The following is an 18,098-nucleotide window of genomic DNA, read 5'->3' on the forward strand; positions in this document are numbered from 1 at the left end:
TGTTATGTAACATCGAAGCAGTCGTGACAATGCCCTCGTGGAATATGTCAAAAGACAAAGTTATTTTGGAGAAGTTTACACAGGTTCAACATGTGACACGACATGAGCTGTTTGATGGATGGGGATACAAATTCTGTACCTTCTGAACATTTGCAAGCCTTGACAACTTCTTGGAAATATTGCAAGATATCCTAAAGGCCCATCCTGTCTAATCCATGTCGAAAGGGAAGATATTCACTATGATCTTCTCAGAGACTTGACAGCGGGTAATAATAGTGCAATGCATCCACATGCACTTGGGTCCAACCCCTTCTGGTCAAGTTCTCCAGCACCCTGAAACCAGCTTTTGTTCACATTTCAGTGCACCACCACTGACTGTTATGGAGAAACATCCCAATACGCCCAACAGTTAATTACATTTTAAGTTTCAAATGACCACCACTAATTAAAAAGATTCAAATCCGAACAATTGAGAATGGCTTTTTAATTATTGTTTGTGATTGTTGACATTGAGGCAAAGTTCTTAATGATGTTTTTAAGATCTGCTTAAGAATTTATGACCGTTGTTAATTAGTTCAGGGTGCTTGTTTGAGAATGTTCTCTCATAGAGCACTTGCAATTGGTTTGAGGAAATATAAATATATATAAACATGCAATTACAACCTCAAGTGAACTATGAAATTAAGGGATCAAAGTGTACAGTGATTTGTGGTTGAATAAAAGCTAGCACACAGTTTCAGAACATCTGAACATAATGTTTGAAAGTAGGAAACATTTACAATTCATAATCTATGTACGGTTCAGAACTTGGGAATATTACCACAACATATTGGAAATATTTTAGGTTTAAATGATTTTCAGAACACCTTTCAAAGATTAATGAAGACCAGAATTCAACCTATTCTAGGATGTTTGAAACAGAATTTTCATTGTCTTCAAACACATAAACACAACTTTGTTCATTAAATAACTGCAGGCTAAATTATAAGACAAACAATTCACTTCAGTTGCTCTCGTTATAAATTTCATGCTTGACAAGTTTAGCTATTTCTGGTGTATTTTCATACTGTTTGACCACTGCAGGCTCTGAGTCACTTTTAAAGATGACAAAGATCTTAACACCGGCAACCCCCAAGACCTTTCTGTGGTTCTCTGTTCCTTATTCAGACTAGTTGAAACTCACAGCTGATCTCAGCTACGATCTGCGCTCTGACCTTAGTCCAGACTGTAAATCCTCGGTTCCCATCAGTGTCTACTGGATGCAGAAGATCAGAGGAAAACATGATTGATGAAGTGTTATTATAGCGAGGAGAATAGTCACTATAGGAGAATGTTCATTCACATGTTATTGGTTTCCTTAGTTATGAATTATGGCCATACAGATATGCACAATTCTGTCTGACAGTACATATTTTGAGAAAATAAACCATACAGGAATATGTATATTGGGAGGAACCACCCGAACACCTTAAGTATGTGCACAGACTAGATGTAGCTCTATGTGGTCTAGGACTGCCTACAGAGTGTACAATTTGCAGAGTCTAGAAGATGGTGGCCATGTTGTTCTGAGCCAAGAGTGCTTCCTGCAACTCCTTTGGTGGTGCATCCGTTACTCACTGCAAAGAACACCAAGACAATGGACCAGATGGAGGAAGACCACTGTCTGTGCATCTGGTGAAATCCATTGAATGGCCATTTTTAGCATGACTCCCACTGACAGAGAGAGGCCTAAAACAACATTGCTGAGGTTCCACATTGGGCCCTACCCCGCTTGCATGTTTCAACGCCATATATGGGAAGAGGAGACTGTTTTAATAGCATGACATTGAGTCATTGTCTTACTTTCTTTTTGGAAACAAAACATTCTATTGGCCATTTGACCTTGAGTTTGACTTTGACGTTATCCGTTGTGAATTTGAGGTATAGAGGCTGACTAATCCAAGTTGTCACCAAACGTAAGCGTATTGTGAAATGCTTACATTGGGATAAAGGCTGCAAGGAAGGATCATTAAATGTCAGACGCAAACATGCTTTATCATGATCTAGTCTGCAAAATGGAAGGTGAGCCAGGTAAATGTAACATCTTGAGTTATTTTGTCTTTAGAATTTTTATCAACAACAATTACTTTTCAGTGACCCCCCCCCATACTCTCCTTTCCAATGATGCATGATAAGCTATGCTGGCCTGTACTGGCCTGTAAGGAGCCAAAAGGTATTCCATGATGTAATAGTCTATGATAGCATTGAGTAGACAAGTGTCAAGGGATGAGGTTCTTTGATCTATTTATCATTTGTAATTAGTAATTTTGTCTGTAAAACTAAAGGTTAAGTAAGTAAGACAGCGATTATAAATCAAGATCTTGTTTTATTATCTTCTCTAGAACTGTTTGTCCGTTCTGGGCTACTGTTGAAACATTGTGGTGCAAGATGGCATGGGAAGAGGACCCTCTCGCTATGTAGATACAAAGTGGTAATTTTAAAGTAACAGAGACACAATGATCATTATTTTCATGGGATTATAGACTAATTAAAACCTAAATGATATTCCATTTTAGCCAGGTCAATTCCTTCCTCTAAATTCTACACACTGCACCCATAATATAACAATAGTCATCTGTCAATATACTATGATTTATATCTATATATACAGTATAGATATATGTCAATATACTTGGCTACTATGTACTCAATGCACTGCCATGTCTTATTTACCTTGTTTCAAACAGATGCCTGTGATTAACATTTGTGGTGATTTCAGTATACAGAAATCTGACATTGCAAAAGTGAAACCATGCATGCAGATCATCTGCTCAAGACTAATACAGGATTCAGCCACATGATCTTGGGATTTCAGAAATTAGAACAATCTGTGAGGGCACAAAGCACATGGCAAGAGCTCCTCTTAAAAATGGCTGCAATTAAAGGCAAATGCTGCACAGTTGCTTTAGTAAAATACTTTCCCAAACTTAGCATATCAAACCTGTTTATATCTCTGTCCACAGGAGGCACATTAGTCATACAGGGGTAAAGCCGCTGTTGGACTCTTACCAAACCTAAGAGGCAGGTGCTTACCTTTGTTGATCAGTAATAAAAAATGACCTAATAAAACCGAAGACCACAGCAAGGAATGAAAACAGATGCGAGGGTCCTGCAGAATACACACGAACATGAAGCAACCACAGGAATATAAAGAACATTAGTGCAAGTGTAGTTCATTGTTTTGGCCCTCGTATGCTGGATGGAGATAATTGTGTTCGCATAGAAGGTGGGTATGACTCATTTCCACCATTGGACCGGTGGCTGGGGGTTTGGACAGCAGCCTGACTCTAATGCAGGGACCACCGCGTACAGAACCTCCCGAAAAGCCATCTGCTCATCATTTCGGCAGAGCCTTAGAAACTATAAGCTGAACTGAAACTTTGCAAACTTTGCAAAACACTTTAGTGTTCCCAGGACCAGCCACTCCACTCTGCCGCATGGCAGGCAGGATCTGGGGCTATTCTCATGAGCCAAGCAGCCTCTTCAGTCCTCCTTCTCGGGGTAAAATTAGCCTTGTGTAAACATTGTAGCACCTTAAAGCAGGGCAATCACGTGAAGAGTGCATTTCTGTTGGTGTCAATTTAAATTCAAGAAAATAGATGCAGCCTCTGCACATCCTTCAGGTCCACCTAGTAACATTGGTCGGGATTCTCTTCAAATGATAGTCCATTGACTCTTTCTCCATTCGTCTCTCCTGGAGGATGGTTTGTGTCTGTCAAGCTGGAGGCCCTACTAACTAATCACTGTCATAGGTGGTTTGTCAATCATCGGATAACCTGCGCAGCATTGAAAAACACTGAAGCCTAACCATATAATCTACAAGAAATCTGTACAGCTATTTCACACAGTGGCCGACATGACTGAACGTATCGCTTTCAGACCCCATCAACGATCAGACGGCGTTCACTAATTCCTCACCGTGGGAGGGAGAGTCAGGAGAACTGGTTACTATTACACTTGAGGGCATCGTCGCCTTGCATATACATGTATACTTCCTGCGGTAATCCCCTCTTTTCAGTGGCAGCTCCTTTCCCTTCTGAGGCAACGGCAAAGAGGGGGTTGAGGAATTTCACTTCAGCCTCAGCCGCTCCCTCAGACGCCAAGTCTTGTGAGGTTCATGCGTGGACTCACCGTATCCTGCTAAAACAAACAGCATTGAGGAGGTAGAAACAAAAGCTTTTGTCTTTTGAGCTATAATTAACTCACGCCCTCATGCACCCAAATGGCATTCCCTCCCCAGATACATATTAAGACTCAGAGCATTAGATGAGAGCATGTCTAATTGGCGAGTTGAAGGGGTCTCATGACATTGCCTTTCGTCTTTATTCAATCAAAGCAACGTTGGATGCAGAGTGAGCCATGCTTCAAACCGGATTAGTTTGAATTATGCCAGATTGTACGGCCCTGTGTTCTTTTTTTTTTTAAATGAGGGACATATCACAAAGCACATCCTGTCCAATATAAATAAGAAATAAGGGAGTGTAAAAACCCAACCAAACAAACTGATAGGAGTTCATTGCGTCATGGCGTACAGAACCAAATGATCAAAATGATTAAAAAAACATTATCTGCAATAAAAATAACATTGTTGTGTACCTGGCAAGCGTTTGCCTTGTGTGTTTTACCGTGTCTTTTCACATTTTAACAACAACCTCTCAAATGATTTAAAAAAAAGAGCAAAACATCTGAATTCTTGTCCGAAATTGCATTGTTTGCTCAATAACCTGTAACCTGCAAAGCTTTAATCATAGTTCCTTTCTTTTCCTTTCTTTTTAAAGGCCGTGCCCAGAGACAAAGTGCCAGTCGCTGCAGGATTCACCAGGTTCAGAACCTTCACCACCCTGACCCTCTCATCACTGCTGCTCTCCAGGACCTTGCCCAGATAGTCCTGCAGTCCATGGCTCCTCAGAGACCTGTGTGGTCCACAAGGCAGGAAACAGCTTGCGGGTAGTCCAGCATCCAAGGCTGCGAGAGGGCAGAGGACACGGTGGAAAAATGCGGGGATTTCCTCAAATGAGTGTCCAACAGTGCTCAGAAATGCAGCGTCCTCAGTTATCTTTGGGTGTAAGCATGACAAGTATGAAATGTAATAACCGTTTTTGCTTTTACAGAATTGGACTGAAAACTAGCTTGTGATGTGTGTGTAAGTTTCACAAAGAACTGAGCTCGACTAAAACCATGGCTTGAATGTTGGGGCTTAAGTCTCCCAAACGACTGCTCATGGCAGAAAGGTCATGTTTTTTCAATGAGTGGTATCAGGTTTACAGCATGTTGCATGTATACATGCTCAACTTCATGCATCCCTGGTGAACACAGTGTTGAATGTGGGAAGGGGTGTGTTGAATCTCGAAAAATATTTAATATCGCATCCTACACACTAAAGGAACGATGATGCTGATGCTGATGAAGGGTGGAAGTTCTGTTTAGCAATGCGTTAGAGCAGCAGCACATGTTTTAATTATTAGTAGCTAACATTGGATCGGAACTGGAAGAGCCCTCTCAGTTATATCTCTGAAGTCGGGTACAGAGGAGAAATGTGTACTACTGAAGAAGGAGGGGTGGGGGGCTGCAGCTGTGAGCTAGTTAGCAAATCACTCTGAGAGCCCTTAGATCTGCCTGGTAGTCGCAGCGACATGGGGTTAAGATAAGAGCAGTGTGTCTACATGCTTCAGAGCGAAGACCCACCGCAAACGAAAGGGATTGGTACTCAGGTTGAAAGGGTAGTAGCCTACATTTCATCACGCCGTGTGTAAAGGGGATACATACATAGATGGACAGAGCGCTGAATTCCAAATTAACTTGCCAACCGGTGCGAGGAATTGGTGGATATAATGGGGAATACGACACCTAAGCCTTTAGTAGGTAAGACATGTCGAACACCGTATAATATAAGATGCAAATGTTTTTTGTAAGTTACATGCTGTAATCCAACGAGTTTTATAGTTGTTGATGTTTTTGCAACATGTTGGAAGCATGGCTGGTCCTCATGTCGCGACTCGTGCTTCGGTGTGTTCGCTACTGTCAAACGTCTTGGAGACGCTGCAGAGAAGCGCGCTCGGCGCTTCAAGGCGAGGGAGACGCTCCGCGCGTTATTCCCGCAAAATATACGCTTGAGTGGGGATTTCATATAATAACCATATTCCTGCCGATTAGGGTTCACGGTTCACGCATTTTTTTTTTTTTCATTAGGACTATTGTATTCTCCTTGTTGAGTGATAGAGGAGGCACAATTGCCTTCTCTTTATAAACGGTATCGCCCTCACAAGTGATGTTTCCAACGCGTAAACAATAGTTGTATAGCTATATTATTTGATGTTTGCATAACTTCCCTTTTTGTATTGGATTGTTGTGTTTTTGAATAATGCTCAATGTAGCCTACATCAGTTGAATAATTGACTGTTGCTCACAGTTCGCCCTACACGGATCGATTCGGATTAGTAGTTGGGTCACTGCTCCTGGCTAGCACATCTAGGTGTGGACTTGTAGGCTATAATTTATATAAACTGTTTTGAAGCAGAGTTGTGGAGAACCTAGTCCTTTTTAAATAACTAAGGCTAATGAATTGGGGGAAATAATTAGGCTAATAAACCACAATATTTATTCCATAATAATTTGATCACGTGTGCTTCCACTCATAACTAGCCTACTTGGAAAGACTGTGTTTGTGACAGTGTTAATCTCACCAGCTGCCCAAGCCAATCCTCTCTCTTTTTGTTGTTGTCCTCTCTCTGCCTGTCAGCAGTCTTTCGGACCATCCTATTACAAGCAATCGCCAGGTTTGGAAAGTGCTTGAGTGTAGTGCTACTTAAGTATGATTCTTAGCTACGTGTAGTCCTACTTTACTTGAGGAATTCTAAAATGAGGGACATTAATAAATGATCGACACTACATTCCATTCCAAAGCAAATTCCAAAGTTAAGTCTTAGCTACATTTATTTTATCCCTGAAGGTAGGCCTACTGCATATTATAATTGTTTTCATTAATGGGCCTTTTCGTACAAGAAATACACCTTGTTGTTAATAGTAGCAGTTTACTTGTAGACATTGAGAGTCCACCATTGGGTCACCCTAAACACAGATAACAAAATCAACTGTTTCATTTTTAACTCACAAAGTGACCCTGTTTCACTTTCTTGGGCCTACAGCCCTCATGATAAATCCTGTTTACAGGATTTATCCATTCCCCCTAACTAATGCCAGAAACGTCCACTACACCACTGATCCCATGATGGCCAAACAAAAGCAAAATAAACCTGATGGAAGGCGGCAGCATTGGTCCAACGCTTGACATTGACTGTGCCTGAAAAGCTATTTCTCCATGGTCAATGACCTATTGTTTCATCTAATAAGGGCAGCTGGGCTGTCTATATTCAGTCACCGCTGTGTTTGATGCTTTTATTACTTAACACCCCCTCCCACACACACACACCCACTCACAACCGGTGCCTCTCTCTGTCAGTAAGGTAGTTTGGACTGAGACGTGTAGCCTGTACTTTCCACTCCCTGTGTACATTATGTATACGTACAACCTCCGTCGCTCTCACCACTCAGTGGGTGTGTTTTTTGCACGGGGAGAGGGGGGGAACACAAGCGGATCGTTTGAGATGTTGCAGATGTTTTTACTGCTGGCTCATAGTTTAGAATATAATCAGAGATAATGTCTAATTTGGGAAATGTACTGTGGTACATTTCACTGACATATTGGCCGCACGCAGAGTCATAAACAGAAATGTAATCACTGCGTGACAGGATGAACGTTTTGCCTCGGGGAGGGCCCCATTCAGTCACCACTACAGAGTGAAACCCAAACCATGTAATATGTGGGGGACCACTATCTGAAACATGCAAGCAGACCAAATAATGTAATGCAGCATTTATTAATATGAATAATCTTGCATAGTCTTGTCTAAAACGATATATGGACTCCTTAAGGTAATATATGACGTTAAACTAAAAACAGGCCATTGTCTGTTTGGTCCATTTAATGACTGTTGAGCAATGAAAGGGGCCATTCAGAATGTGTTCAGAGCTCCAGGCCAAGGATCCTTTATATAGTAGAAGACATATCCTCTCAAAATACTAACACAAAAGGTTGGATGTTGTTTAACAAGCATACTGTTACATGTATGTTTAGCGTGCCACTCTTCGTGTGTTACTAATTCCGGAGAGACGATGGGATAGAGTGTGTATACATTTCAGGGACACTGTTTACATTTTATTTATTTTTATACAGTCTCAGAAGTGGTGAGGGTCACCAGTTTGTTCGTAGATGTGGCTTACATTCTGACAAACGGCTCTCTGTCAGTCCAAGCAATATAGTTGACGAGTCTGTGGGCACTGAAAAATGTATGTTTAGAAGCAACAGCTCTGTTCTCCACACCACTGTGTCTACACGGGCTTTGTGCTTTATCCACCACGGTTAGTGGATCACCATGTTCAAGCATAATGTTTAAACATCGTGTAAGTACAATAAGCCAATAACTGCCGTCGTTTTTTCCATTTTCTCTCTCTGTGCCCTTTGCAGATGCGACCCTACAACACCGCCCAGTGGCAAAGAGGCAGTACTACATCCTTCCCAACAGCGGGTCAAGTGTGGAGAGACGGACCCCTGCTCCTCCGGCCAGCCTCAGCCTCGAGTCGCCGCGCTTCCACCCCCACGCCAAGGGCAAGAACGTCCGTCTGGACGGCCAGCTACGCCGCGCCACGCGCAAAAACAGCTTCTGTAATGGCGTCACCTTCAGCCACAGACCTGTGCGTCTGTATGAGAAGGTCAGTGTGGGCACACAGGTTAAGGATTCACCCCTTCCTCATGACCAAATTGCCCTTAAAGGTGACCTCCAGCCACCACCAGGTGTAAATATGATTAGCCGTTACAAGCCGTTTTGAAAATCCGCCTCATCTGGCATCACAAGTGGGCGTGTCCACCTAGATGTGTGATGGATAGCAGAGCAACGTCTGCTACAGTCCACTGGGTAGGCCGGTAGACTGATCCGTCCAGCACACATCTAGGTGGACACGCCCACTTGTGATGCCAGATGAGGCGGATTTTCAAAACGGCTTGTAACGGCTAATCACACTCACACGCGGTGGTGTAAATAGGTCACATTTTAAAGAAAGACGGAAAAAAGGTCTAACATTTGTTCCACGCGCCTCGTGCAGGTGCGACTGCGCCTCAGCGGCGTGCACACGGGCTGGAGCGGCGCGCTGCGCTTTGGCTTCACCAGCCTGGACCCCAGCGAGCTGACCTCGGCGGAGATCCCCAAGTACGCCTGCCCCGACCTGGTGACGCGGCCGGGCTACTGGGCCAAGGCCCTGCCCGAGAGGCTGGCCCAGAAGGACAACGTGCTGTCGTTCTGGGCCGACCGCCACGGCAGGGTGTTCTACAGCATCAACGACGGCGAGCCCGTCCTCTTCCACTGCGGGCTGAGCATCGGCTGCCCGCTGTGGGCCATCGTCGACATCTACGGGATCACGCAGGAAGTCACGTTGCTCGGTGAGCGGCCGTCGGCGTTCGCTGACTCGGACCGACCCGGTCCAAACCGGTGAAATATTGTTTGTGTGTTGAAAAAAAAAAAAAAACGGAGAAAGAAACAGCCAATCATTAGCTGATATTTGGGTTGGCCATTTTTTTCGATGGGTTTTCTTCTTTTTTTTTTTTAAGCACGTCCTGTCATTTTTCTTGCGACCAGAGTTGGAAATAGCGACAGTGCTGGCCTAGATGTAAATACACGCCAGTCATGGCTGTGTCAGACCGTGGGGTTTGGGAACGGTTACAGTGTCAACATATTCACGTCTAAATTAAGCTCCGGGCTGACGGTCCCTCAGAGGGCTGCTTAGCCAGAGAGGCCCACAGGAATAGAGTGTAGAGAGAGAGAGAGAGAGAGAGAGAGAGAGAGAGAGAGAGAGAGAGAGAGAGAGAGAGAGAGAGAGAGAGAGAGAGAGAGCAGAGAGAGAGAGAGAGAGAGAGAGAGAGAGAGAGAGAGAGAGAGAGAGAGAGAGAGATTTTTTCTGTGACTGGAGTTCTAACAGACCCCACTCTCTAGGAAAAGTAGCCCTGCAGATAACCAGAAACCAGACCACCGTTGTAAACCATCTTCAACACTCACAATAACCTCTCTGCGCTGGAATTTTCTTAAATATGTCAACTTAATGTTTTCCCGCCGGCCACTTTCTCTCTCCCTCCCTCCCTCTCTCCCTCACTCGCCCCCTCCTCCCTCACTATGCTGTAGTCCCTCCCCCGACCCCTCCCAGCCCGTGCCGCCCCCACCACTCGGACCGCCACCCTGTCGCTCTCTGGGTTTGTTTATCTTCAGTCTGATAGATCCTATGGCCATGTTTGGTCAGGAAGGCTGATCCCAGGGGCCTTGGTCAGGGGCCAGTGTGCGAGAGCATCCCTTCTCATGAGAGAGTAGAGAGAGCGTGCCAGCCAAGAGCTACTCACACTGATTTTTTGTTTAGAGGAAAAAACCCTCATAATCTATAAAGGAAATCATGACATTTTGAAACAATTTAATTTCTCTTTGAACATGCCGTCTTGTTACCGAAAAAATACACACACAGTCGTCTGAGTCAACAGCTCTTAAGTGTTTGAGGGCTGACTTTTTAAATCATGACTGATGTGGGAACCAAAAATGTTAAGACCCACGGCAAAGAATTGTTCCACATTTAAAAAAAACGGCAGGATTCCTACAATAGACTCGAAGAATCAATGTCCTGGGCTTATCTCTAATGATGTTACTGCATTATAAAAGCCTGACATATAGTCCCTCTGTATCATTCTGTCCTTCACAGAGAGCACGTTTGCCGAGAGCGTGGCGTCCAGCTGTCTGTCGGCGGCGCGTCTCAGCGCCTATCTGCCGCAGAGCAGCCACGACTCGGCCAACTACAACAACAACCAGCTGGAGCACAACCAGGCCGCCGCCGCCAAGATCGCGACCTTGCAGCTCAACGGCTACAGCCAGCTCACCCCCTGCTGCGCCTCCCCCACCTCCAGCTCCTCCACCACCACTACCTCCTCCTCCTCCTCCTCCTCCACCTCCACCTCCACCTCCACCTCCAGCCCCCCCTCCAGCGCCAGCAGCTCCGCCGGCCCCGCGCCCGGCCCCCGCCCGGCCAAGCCGGGCCTCCCCTCGCCGCTGGACAACGACCTGCACTTCCACCCGGTGCGCGGCTCGGACGTCGTCCTGTCGGCGGACCGCTCGGCCGCCTGCGTCCACTTCCCGGACAGCGGCCGCGCGCTGGTGTTCGGCGACCGGCCCCTGCGCGCCGACGAGACGGTGCACGTGGAGGTGGGCCACCTGGGCCTGCCCTACTCCGGGGCGCTGCTGTTCGGCCTGACGTCCTGCGACCCGTCGGGGCTCCACGCCGGGGAGCTGCCGGCCGACCCGCAGCTGCTGCTGGGGCGCAAGGAGTACTGGGCGGTGCACCGCGGCGTGGCGGTGCCGTGCTCCGGCGACGTGCTCAGCTTCACGCTGCGGGCCAACGGCGAGGTGCACCACGGGGTGAACGGGGCGCGGCGGGGCCGGCTGCTCTGCGTGGACGCGTCGCAGGCCCTCTGGGCGTTCTTCACGCTGCACGGCGCCGTCAACCGACTGCGCATACTGGGTAAGGGGGTCCCGGGTACAGGGGAGGGGTCCGAACGGAGGAACGGAGGCATGCGGGTTTAAGGGGAGTTCTAGCCTCTTTTTGTGGCCGGCCCGTTTGTTTTGGATTCTGGTTGTCTTTATTTGTATTATGTTGTTAATGCGGATAGGGCTTGTTTATTTAGGTTGTATTTTTTTTTGGGGGGGGGGCTTGTGACCAATACAGTACAGTATGACAGTACGACTGATTAAAATAAGCACAAAAGTCACATTCTGCCATGTTTTGTGAAAACCCCCCCTGCCTATTAATATTAAACAGACCACTTTCAGTCAATTGAGGACTTTGTGTCCTTGTGTGGTTTTGGACTTTGCCCTATTTTTCCAAACCGATCATTAGTCCTTGGGCCAAGACCCAAAATTTCACATATCGGTATCACCTGGGTGGGCAAATTCTAGTTGTGATTTTTTTATTCCTATACATCCCTAGATTAAGTTTTGATATGATAGACCTTGCTGACTGGCAGCTTTATAGTATTTATCACCTCTTAAAGTAATAGACTGCTGCTGTTCAAAAACGAAAAATTGCATTCCCTGGAAATCATCTTTCTTTCATTATATCCTCTTCTTTGGGTGTGTTTGAACTATTGGCCAGCCATAGAGACTTGTAATAAACCCTTAAGTAGTCTTTCAAGTAATTTATCTAATACAGGTGTAAATATATAAGCTTAAATTAGCCGATTTTAGGTTCTAAATCATTGCAATGTAGTTGCTAATTAAGGATACTTTTTGACAAATTATATTTCTTCCCAATACCTTATTCAATAAGTGCAGAGGACAGACAGACAGACAGACAGACAGACAGACAGACAGATCGGGGGAAATTCAGCATTGACGGCACAGCATACAGACACAGGACATAAAAGCAGCATAACAAGACTACTTTATTATGAGATCAGATGAAAACAAAGTATAACAACATAACAGATGAGAACAGAAAAAATGTTACAATGTCAGTTAACATCATAGTGCCACTGAGTCACAGAGGGTCAATTATGATTGGCCCCTTACGATCATAATTTTTTAATCAACATCAGTATCTTCATCTACATCTGAGTCTGTCAGGTGTGCAGGGGGCTCTTCCTCACTGCATTGGTTGGCACAGGTTTGTAATTTGCACAGGTTTGTGCACTTCAGCCCATTGTTGAGACATGTGCACTCAGGTAGTTTGCATGACCTCACACACTTGCAAGATAGCAACTGCAAGACAGCATCTGGTGCTGGGGAACCACGCATCCACTGTATATCCAGCTGCCCTTCATCATTTGTGGTCCATCCATGGTGCTTGGGGCTTGGTACAGATGGCTGGGTTTGAAGAGACCGTCTCCAGATAGCAGCCTGATAGTTGGCACGAACTGAATGCATAAATAAGCAATCCTGACATGGTGGAAGCTGGCTGGACTCTACCTCCCCACGTCTGGTGCAGAAAAGTTGGTAGCGAAGAAGATTGACATCTGTAGTCTGCGTAGAGGGTACATACATGTGGCAAGTGATTTCCTCCAGCTTCTTGAAGAGCTCATCGGAGACAGTCCAAGCACGGCCCAGCTCAAGGAAGGCTTCCTGGTATGTCCTGTCTGATTTCAATCGTTTGAAGGTGCCCATTTTCCCACGTCCTGCAAATGCACTTACCGTGTCACAACCGGTGAATGCATGCATGCCAATCAAGGCACCAGCCACACTTTCACCGAGTGATTGACAAAGTTTAGTGATGTCCAGAAATCTTGTCCTGTTCTGTGTGCCACATTTTTGGTACACAGGGCATGGGATGTCCTTGCTGAAACCAAGAGACAGCACCAGAACATCTGTGTCATCAGCTATGATGATCGCTGCCTTGTAGCCAGACTCTGCTGCATGGAGAGCATGCAATAGCATGCGGGTGTCAGCTTCCTCCTGAGAAGATCTCAATTGTGTTACCTCCTCCCACTGGTCCTTAGTGATTTTGAAGCAGACTTCTTCACAAGTAACATACAGTGTCTTGACCTGTAGTTTATCTCTGTGCTCAGGCCGTTTCCATTCCTCCACCAAGAACTTGATGAGACTGGTTTTGTTGGCAGCGCTGCAGAGAAGTTTCCTCCACTGCTGGATATTGTGGCCAGAAACTATGTTTTTAAACTGGATCCCAATGTCTGCACCTCTGTTTGCCCTTTCTGAATGTTTGATTGACATGTCCTTGTAAACATCAAAGACAACATCAATCCGTTCACTATCGCCACCTTCATGCAAGACCTTGGCTAAGGTTGATTCTGCCAGCTGTGCAAATGTCTTGTCGTTCCCTTTCATTTTTTGCACCAGGCTCATTCCATCGATGATGGTTGTTGATGGTTTGGGGATTACTTCTGCTGGGGCAACACTCTTCTCCAACTCTCTGGCAAGAGCTGCTTTGTTCGTTTTACGAAGAGATCCATCCGCATTAGCTAGGGTCCATGGCACTGGTCCCAGGGGATGTGCTAACACATCTCTCATGTGTAGTTCTCGGCTCTGGGCCACCAAAATCATGTGGCCAAACAGATTCCTATCAGCCTTCAGAACTACATCCTTGGCTTGCCCTTTGTTGCGTGTTTTTTTCCCAATATCTGAGAATTTTTACGCAATGACGTGAGTCTCTGAAATAGACAAATGAATATTTTATTTTTACATGTAATTAAAAGTGTAAAAATGGTATAGATGTGCTCCCCCCACTTCTAATAGTAGCGCTACACCCCTGCATAATACCTTAAGTCACTGCCTTCATGCAATGAAAAAAATATAGTTGTCTCGAAAGAAGTCACTAAACAATGTAAAATGCTTCTTTAAATACTCATGCACATGCATATATATATTGTATGCATTTTCATAACCCTTAACATGCAATAAAAAGTTAGTTCTTACCAGTCAGCTGTGACAGCTGTGTCCCATTCAGCTTTGATTCCTGAAAGAACTGCTCCATCACCAAGTAATAGGCCACACTCACTTCATCAACAGCGATGATACTGCACTGGTGGAATTTCTCCCTCATACAAGTCTTTGGCTAAGTCTAGATTTGGGAGATGTTGTCTGCGTTCTGCTGCCCTCAGCAAGAACAGTGGATGATACCTGTTTCCGCAACAGGTTGCTGCTGCCTTCAACTTAAGTTGGATTCATTATTACGCAACGACGTAAGTCTCTTAAATAGACGAATGAATATTGTGTTTTTACATGTAATAGTGTAAAAATGAAATGATCAACTCATTTAATTAGACACAATTTTGTTTTATTTATAAAAAAGGAGCAGTGTGATGTCCAAAAAGAGTGTTATATGACTTTTAATGTGCTATTAGCTGTCTATGTTCTTTTTGGAATTAATGAAAATCCGCCTATAGAGGAAAATGACAAAATGTCAAAAAAATATAAAAAGCTGCTCCTGTGAAAAGTCTATCATATTTTAATTTACTTATATTGACCCTAAAAACAATTTAGTACAGGTAAGGTTTTGCCCACTCAAGTGATACCGATATCTGGACTGGCCCAAGGACTACATCCTCGGAATAGTCTGTCTCTTATAGCCTAACATCATGTGATTGATTTGTGTCAACATAATGTGACGTATAAATCCCCCCCACCGCCCCGCCCCAAATATGTGAAGGCACAAATATGATGGTATTCTTACATGACATGCCAGGACAAAAGAGCTGTTTAGAAGAAAGGGGGATCTTATAAAACTTACACTTTCAATGTTTAAATGTGCTCCTTTTACCGACAATCCGAACAAGAGAAGTCTATTCTTCTCTTTGTTTATTATCCAGCCTTAACACTCTCCAACATTCTTCTCCATTTCTTCCCCTTGCCGCAGGGACTCTCCAGTCTTCCCCTCTCTCCGTGTCTCCCAGTGGCTCTCCGAGCAGCGGCCCAGAGGACAGTGATTCAGACCTGGCTTTCAGTGTCAACAGATCCTCCTCTGCCTCCGAGTCCTCACTGGGTGCGTGGCTGAATCCCGTTGTCCGGTTGAGCAAATGAGATCAACATGCTTCCCTTTTTCTGTCTCAGAACGCCAGTATCAGCATTGGGGGATGTAGCTCTTGATGCTGGATGTTATGTTGATCACATAGAAATATATCACATAGGTTAAATAGAGTTTAGAACGGTATAGACTAAAGTTTGAGAATAAATGGTCAATACTCGTGTGGAGATTGTCTGCAACTGCCCTTAGTGGCTAGTGGCCACCATTTGGTAAACTATAGGGCCTACTACAGTTTTTTATGGTGGGTTATAATGAAAGTGCATTATGGGATACACCTGGCCCTGGATTTTGTCCATTCAAGAAGTGGTAACTGGTTAGCTTACAAAAAACTATGATTCCTTATATATCTCCTTCTCTTGTCTCCTCCTCCTCCTCTTCATCTGTCTCCTTCCTCTCGCTGCTCCCTCGACAGTCACGGCCCCCAGCTCCCCTCTCAGCCCCCCGTTGTCTCCATGCCTCTCCGCTCCAGAGCTGCCATTGCCGGGGAAGAGCGGGGAGTGCACGGTGTGCTTCGACCAGGACGTGGACACTGTCATCTACACCTGCGGACACATGTGTCTGTGCCACGAGTGCGGGCTGAAGCTCAAGAGACAGATGAACGCCTGCTGCCCCATCTGCCGCAGGCCCATCAAAGACGTCATCAAGACGTACCGGCCCTGATTATGCAATACAACTTATGGGGGGATGGTGGATGCCTTGATGCTGCCAGCTCCCCTGTCTCCCGTTTGTTTCTCAGGCTTGGCGGATTCAAAAATACAAACTTGAAGTGATCCACTACATGCCACAATTGTGCCTTTGCTTTTGAAATCAATGATTTCAGTGAACATTGCAAACAATTGCAGCGACTGGTCTGTGTGTTGATCTATAAAGGCAAGTGTGTGGCTTCTATTGTGAGCCAGAACTGTGTGGAGACTAACTGCAACAGATAAGGCTACCTACTATGCACAGCCTTGGACCTTATCTCTCCTGCTGTGCTCATTTTCTGTCTACTTTGTGTGCGTAGGCTGAGCAGGAGATGCCCTGCGATGAATATTTAGTCCTCAAGTTATTTTTGACCCAGTTCATTTCCTTTTCGTTTATTTTGTGTTAATAGATGTTACAGCAGATTAATACAGATATAGTGTATGTTTAGTGTATATGTATGTTGTGTGTGTGTGTGTGTGTGTGTGTGTGTGTGTGTGTGTGTGTGTGTGTGTGTGTGTATATATATATATATATATACAGTATATATATATATATATATATATATATATATATATATATATAGTACCACTTACCAATAGTGTTTGACTTTAAGCGCCTTAGACATTTGTCCATTTGCAGACGTAACTTTAAAGAAAATCTATTGCTATAGGAAGCTATACATTTTAAATGATTCATTGCTGACACACACAAACACACACAAAATGTTTTATGTGGTGGATAAATGTATTTGGAAATGAAAAGCAAGCAGGAATTAGAATTTTTGTTTGGTTAGTAAGACAAACATTTTTTTAAATTAAAAAGAAATAAAAAATGCCTATATTAATATTTAATATATATTAATTCTTTAATCCAGATCTGAGACGTTTTTTCCACTTTTAGTGCCTTAAATGTCTTTGTATTGTTCCAGGATAATAACTCTGAAGATACTCAAGAAAAACAAGAAATATTTTTTCATGCACTGAAAGACAATGTATTTCTGGCATGACACAAGGGTTGGATTAGAGTACATTAAGAGTTTTAGATGTTCTCTACCGACTAAAACGAACATGTTTTTCCGTGTGGATGAAAAAAACATTGGTTTGAAAATGAATGGGTTCATCTTAACTGGTTGGAACTATGTAGGATTGATATCGCCATTTTCATTTCTACAACTTAAATTGAATAAACACAGAATTAGAATATTGATTTTTAGTAATGTTATAGACATTTGTTTTGTAGTATTGACATGAGATGGCTAGCAAATATGGGGCCTTGCCATAACCCACAACTTATTGACCAGTTTTTTAAATGATGTGGCCATTAATGCATTACCTATGCAGCTCTATGCAACTTACTGACTGAACAATGATGCAAAAACAAGCAATACCCTTAAGTGTTAAGAAGTTGTGGTAACAATGTGTCACAGGCAAAGAATAAACGAGTCACTGGTGCCATGCATGGCAGACACCCAAACATTTTGATTTGAACAAGCATAATGCCGTTTGGTGAGATTTTTGTAAAGCAGCTGGGGCACCAATGAGCTTTGTAAAGGGAAGCACACACAAAATATCCACCCATTCCCCCTGAATCTGAACTTTAATAAATTCAGTCAGTAACTATTTTCTTAGGAAGGAGCAGAGATGGCTCATACAACACAGCCCAGCTGTGTCCTTGTCAACCTTATCAACAGTGCCCCCAATGAAGATAAGTAATGTCCAAAGTTTGTTGCAAACAAAAATAAGTGTTTCCTGCAACTTAAT

The 18,098-nt window shown here is 44.2% G+C and overlaps 1 protein-coding gene across 1 annotated transcript; it reads left to right on the forward strand.

Moving 5' to 3' along the window:
- The first annotated feature begins 5,663 nt into the window (after positions 1–5,663).
- On the forward strand, positions 5,664–16,794 carry neurl1b (neuralized E3 ubiquitin protein ligase 1B). Its single transcript, XM_084469711.1, has 6 exons — positions 5,664–5,901; positions 8,564–8,808; positions 9,199–9,532; positions 10,831–11,643; positions 15,487–15,612; positions 16,067–16,794. The coding sequence occupies exons 1-6, from the start codon at positions 5,871–5,873 to the stop codon at positions 16,312–16,314; spliced, it is 1,797 nt and encodes a 598-aa protein (XP_084325837.1). The 5' UTR covers positions 5,664–5,870; the 3' UTR covers positions 16,315–16,794.
- Positions 16,795–18,098: the final 1,304 nt, after the last annotated feature.

Source organism: Micromesistius poutassou (assembly GCF_964030765.1).
Source record: "Micromesistius poutassou genome assembly, chromosome: 6".
Classification (NCBI taxonomy): domain Eukaryota; kingdom Metazoa; phylum Chordata; class Actinopteri; order Gadiformes; family Gadidae; genus Micromesistius; species Micromesistius poutassou.

What these genes read in the sequence shown, in the direction of transcription:
- neurl1b (XM_084469711.1), top strand. Translation starts at nt 5,871, where the DNA reads ATGGGGAATACGACACCTAAGCCTTTAGTAG. An exon ending in CTGTGCGTCTGTATGAGAAG is followed by an intron (nt 8,809 to 9,198) that starts GTCAGTGTGGGC and finishes CGCCTCGTGCAG; the next exon opens with GTGCGACTGCGCCTCAGCGG. An exon ending in TGCCTCCGAGTCCTCACTGG is followed by an intron (nt 15,613 to 16,066) that starts GTGCGTGGCTGA and finishes CTCCCTCGACAG; the next exon opens with TCACGGCCCCCAGCTCCCCT.